The sequence below is a fragment of the Anoplophora glabripennis genome, unplaced genomic scaffold (assembly GCF_000390285.2).
Source record: "Anoplophora glabripennis isolate ALB-LARVAE unplaced genomic scaffold, Agla_2.0 scaffold1576, whole genome shotgun sequence".
NCBI classification, from domain to species: Eukaryota; Metazoa; Arthropoda; class Insecta; order Coleoptera; family Cerambycidae; genus Anoplophora; species Anoplophora glabripennis.
The window spans coordinates 46,344-51,229 of NW_019417695.1; the positions used below are offsets into that span (position 1 = coordinate 46,344).

At 31.8% G+C, this 4,886-nt stretch overlaps 1 protein-coding gene across 1 annotated transcript; it reads right to left on the reverse strand.

Moving 5' to 3' along the window:
- Nucleotides 1-1,958: 1,958 nt before the first annotated feature.
- LOC108915396 (ras-related protein Rab-30) lies at nucleotides 1,959-3,418 on the reverse strand. Its single transcript, XM_018721416.1, has 3 exons — nucleotides 3,165-3,418; nucleotides 2,620-2,864; nucleotides 1,959-2,287 (listed from the first exon to the last, which is right to left on the reverse strand). The coding sequence occupies exons 1-3, from the start codon at nucleotides 3,342-3,344 to the stop codon at nucleotides 2,086-2,088; spliced, it is 627 nt and encodes a 208-aa protein (XP_018576932.1). The 5' UTR covers nucleotides 3,345-3,418; the 3' UTR covers nucleotides 1,959-2,085.
- Between the last annotated feature and the right edge of the window lie 1,468 nt (nucleotides 3,419-4,886).

Below are 4,886 nucleotides of genomic sequence, written 5' to 3' on the forward strand. Positions count from 1 at the left end.
TAATAATAATAATAATATTTATTTCAGAGAAAGTAACAGACCATTGTATCTACACCAAAAATGAAATATTGTCATTATTGTAAACTAAAGAATACCTAAAAACTATTTTAACAAATAATCATTTAAACTATATGGTTCTAATTCTACTAACATTTTTTTAATCACCTTCTTAAATTTATGAAGTCCTTTAATATTTTTTATACTTTCCGGAAGTTTATTATAAAGTTTAATACATATATATTGTGGACTCTTCTCGGTTATAGCTAACCTATGTATTGGATAAGTGATATTTATACTACGAGTGTTGTACCCATGAACGACATTATGAATCATAAATATCTGTTTCTTACTACATATACAAGACATTCATAAACAAAAACTGCAAAAACTGACAATAACCTTTTTTGTTTAACTAAACTTCTACATGTTTGACTATAATCTAATTTGTACATTATTCTTAAAACTCTTTTTTGTAACACAAATTTTTTTGGATATTGCTACTCCCCCAAAAAATTATTCCTGATCTCATACTTGCTTCAAAATTGGAAAAATATATCATACGGAATGAGCTTACATTCTAATACTTGGCAATGATTCTGAAACTATAATGTATGCCGGCTCAGAACAGTAACTTTTTTTTTTACATTTTCATATAGTAGGCATCTTTCATGGTGACAGTTTCATTGTAATGATACTAATGATTGTCACTATCGCGTGCTACCATTTAAATTCTTACATTTCTTTATCTTCTTAGTTGTGATCTTTGTGCTTGACTTTGCATTTCAATCGATTTTTTTACAACCATGAACCAACCATCCTGCTTTTACTAACCATGAATATGCCAAAATGCATTTTATTTATGGTTTTTGTAATGGAAATAGTCTGGCGGCTCAAAAAGAGTATCGGCAACATTTCCCTGATAGAAGGCAAACTTCTGCAAGACTGTTTGGGAAAATGCATGCAAGAACGATGGAATCAGGTTCCCTAACTCCAAGATACTGTGAATTTCGCCGTCCAAGGAGGCGTAGGCATGATTTAGATGAAGTAATTTTAGGATTTTTTTAACGTAATCCTACTGCGAGTGTACGAAGAGCGTCTGCTCATGATGGTTCATGGTTGTAAAAAAATTGAATGAAATGCAAAGTCAAGCACAAAGATCACAACTAAGAAGATAAAGAAACGTAATAATTTAAATTATAGCACATAAAGTGACAATCATTAGTATCATTACAATGAAACTGTCACCATGGAAGATGCTTACTATGTGAAAATGTTAAAAAAGGCACTTCTGAGCCATACATTATTTAAAAAATAATTTCTGAATAAATTACCCAGAATTCGAAAAAAAAGTAAACATTTTTTCTTCAAAAAATTTTAATACAATAAAAAATAATATTAGCTTGATAATTCAAAGGAATAAATAAAATTCGAAAAATTTATGTTAAGGGTAGTTAGAAAACTATCCTTTTTTAACCACTTTTTGATGAAACTTATGATACCTAGTTAAAGATCCTTATGGTATGATTATTACCTACAATTTTCATTCCATTATCTTGATCAGAAATAGTTATTTTTAAAAATATCCAAATGATAAGAGCCCTTTAGAGGGCCATATCTCAGTAACGGTGCTTCGGAAGGCCAATGTTTATAGGAACTTTTTTCCAATTTTTGGCTATATTTTCACTTCCATCAATTTTGTACCAACATTTCCAAACGCCTTGTATATTTGCTTAAACATATTTTTTATGTTTCATGTGAATGTAGAGGGTAGAAAACAATAAAGCAACTGAAAAAAAACATGCTAATCTATTTTGTACACTTCATCTACTAAATTATAAAATGACAAAACAATTTTTTGGATCTGCTGTTATTTGATTTTTATCTTAATTTTCATTATTTGCTATTTAATTTTGAATATAAATAAATTTGTAACCTACGGAAGCAATTATTATATTTATTTAGTATAAATTAATATAAATCAATTTAGAAGTGAACTTATAAAAATATTTTTGTGGACAAATTTTTTTATTATATTTCTGCGGATATAATCCATAAATTATTTAGCCACAGTCAATATCTAACACACTAACACAAACAATTATCTTCCAATGTTTCTTCTTCACTTTGAGTAATTTTAAATCCATGTTGTTCCATTGACTGTAATTCTAACCTAGATCTATTGGAATTGACCAACTGATATGCGATATCATTAAACATTTCCTCTAGACCTTGTCCATTTTTACAAGATGTTTTATATATTCCAGATATTAAATTATGACATTGTTCACTGAAAGCAGTAAATACAATATTTTATAATTTAACTATTGCTACACTGTCGATTGTCATCATAATTATCAGTGGCTGTATAAAGTAAAGCTGGAATAATTTATGCTATAATAGCTATACTGACACTTACTGACACTTACCCACCAATTTGACATAATTGTTTAACAAATTGCTTCTTTTTGTGGTAAATTATCTATATTTTTAATAAATTTTATCTAGTTTTTACAAAATCATAAATTTTGAAATAGTGAAAACCAATATGTTTACAATCTTAACAATACTTAACAATCTGTTTAGATAATTCATGTTTTGAAATTTTCAAATAGTCCTTACCAAAAAGCTTCTATTTCAGTATCAGTAACTTGTGGTACATCATCCACTAAATCATATTTATTTCCACATAAAAATATTTTGGCATTTTCTGCATATGTCACTATATCTAACAGATGCTGAGACAGGACATGAAAGGAAGCAGGATTATCCAAAGCAAAGACTAAAATAGCTGCTTCAGCAAATTTGTAGTAACTTGACGTTATGGAAGCAACTCTTTCCATACCTCCAGTGTCCCATAACTGCAACTAATAGGAATATGGTTGAAGGCGATGCATTTAGACTTTATGTAGATGCAATTAGCAAAGCTATCCACATATGAAATGATATTTTTCATCAGTCCTGTAGACAAATAATAATTACACTTTTACTACAAAATTAATAAGTAACTTTTGTTAGGTAATAGAAAACACTGCGGTAATTTTCTTGTAGAATGGAATTAACGTGAATAGTTGATAAATTCATGGAACATTCTATGTATTTAATAAATTACTTCAAATATTTGTAATTTGCTAATAACAAATTAAGTTTAATATAAACATATATACCTTTATAGCTCTGTCAGAGACATAGTAAGTTTTGTCAAAATGATCTAACCCTAGTGTAGATTTTCTGTCTGTTGAGGTTATAAAGGTATTATTTGTAAATCTACGAAAAATGGAACTTTTTCCAACTCCATACTCTCCACAAAGAATAACTTTTTGTTCCGGTATTTTTAATGATGCCATTAATTAGTTATTGTTATTATTTTTTAAGTAGACGTCAAAAAACCCAAAACAAAACGAGACAACAGTGTTGCCAGATGGAAAATATATATAAAGATAATAGGCTTTTTTTCGCGAGTGAAGTCGTATGTTGTAGTATGTGTAGTATGAGTGAATATTACGTTTTTGCGAGAATAGTCAGTCATTTAAACTACTATGTGACGTCACAAGTTTAGATCAAATGACTGAACTCTTCACCCTTCAGCTGAATATTCTGTTGGTATATTCAACTAGTATTGTCAGCTGGTAACTTAACCTTTTTCATTTTGACATTTTGTTTGAATGAGTATAAAAATCGTTCAGCAAAATGATGGATTCTGATATGGTTGTGGAAGTGGCCAGTTTAAATTTAAACTTTAGAGGCACAGATGTTTTAGTAAACATAGACGTTGAAACAGCAAATATTTTACTTGATGGTGAGATTAATTTTTTATATGGGACATATTTGCAATCCACTTTGCTTCAGGATTATCCTCTTTTTTTTTGTGACCTAGGCCAGAGATAATATTGGTGGAATCATTTGTAATTCAAGTCTTTTTCGTATGAATTACATAAAAAACCGACCTAACCTTCCATTCTCTTACGATAACGATTATGTCGAATATTCGCATATCTTGCAACGTCAGAATCTACATACTTTTCACGCTTTTTAAATTTGCCACTTAAAAATATTCCAAAGAAAGCATTGATATATTCCTTCAGTTTTATTTGAAGCAAATACATATATTATATAGTGAGATATAACACCAATTCCCACAACACTAGATTACTGGAAGCAATAAATGATGACAAATTATGGTTACTGGTTAGAAGTTAAAACCCATATGTCAAAGTCGTCAAAGTACATCCTACATATCACTGAATAGTGAATATATACATTTTCGCCATCTGTTCAGGTTAGACAAGGTTAGAAATAAGATTAAAAGAGATAGAAACAGTAACTACAAGTCAGACGTATTCACCAATATTCACTCGAAAAAAAGCCTATTGAATCAGCTGTTTTCTTTTACTCATGATTTCGGAATCATAACGCGTTACCACAGACCACCTAGACTAGAACCTAGACTGGCCGTATCTAATTCCAATGCACGGGTACGAGTAAATACAAAATCCGGGGAAGTGGAGTGTGGAAGGCAATCTGATCGCGCGCCTCTTTAAGCACGCGCGCGATCCGCGCCATTATTCCATGGCTAGAAATTGGCCTCAATGATTTGGGATCGAGGGGGATTATCCCTCTTTATCCTGCCTCATCTCGTGTAGGCCTGGACAGCCTTCGTAGGTGGGCCCCATCCGTCGTCTACCCCGACCGCAAATGCGGCCGGTGTAGGCGCTTTGTGGGACCTCCTTTTGTCCTGGCTGGGCCCCGCCGGCTAGGGCCCTTTCTTCTGGCGCTCTTCTTGCTTCGCCGGCTCGTCTGTGTAAACCCCGGGGGTAGTGTCATGTTTATGTGTGGTATGGTTGGGTAGGGTAGTGCGGCTATGCAGCCTGGGATGCGCTTTGCTAAGG

Bases quoted from the DNA above. Each gene is read 5' to 3' on its own strand.
- LOC108915396 (XM_018721416.1), bottom strand. From the start codon at position 3,344: ATGGCATCATTAAAAATACCGGAACAAAAAGTTATTCTTTGTGGAGAG. The intron at 2,865-3,164 runs GTATATATGTTT...TATTCCTATTAG, and splicing joins TCTCTGACAGAGCTATAAAG to TTGCAGTTATGGGACACTGG. The intron at 2,288-2,619 runs GTAAGGACTATT...TACTGCTTTCAG, and splicing joins ACTGAAATAGAAGCTTTTTG to TGAACAATGTCATAATTTAA.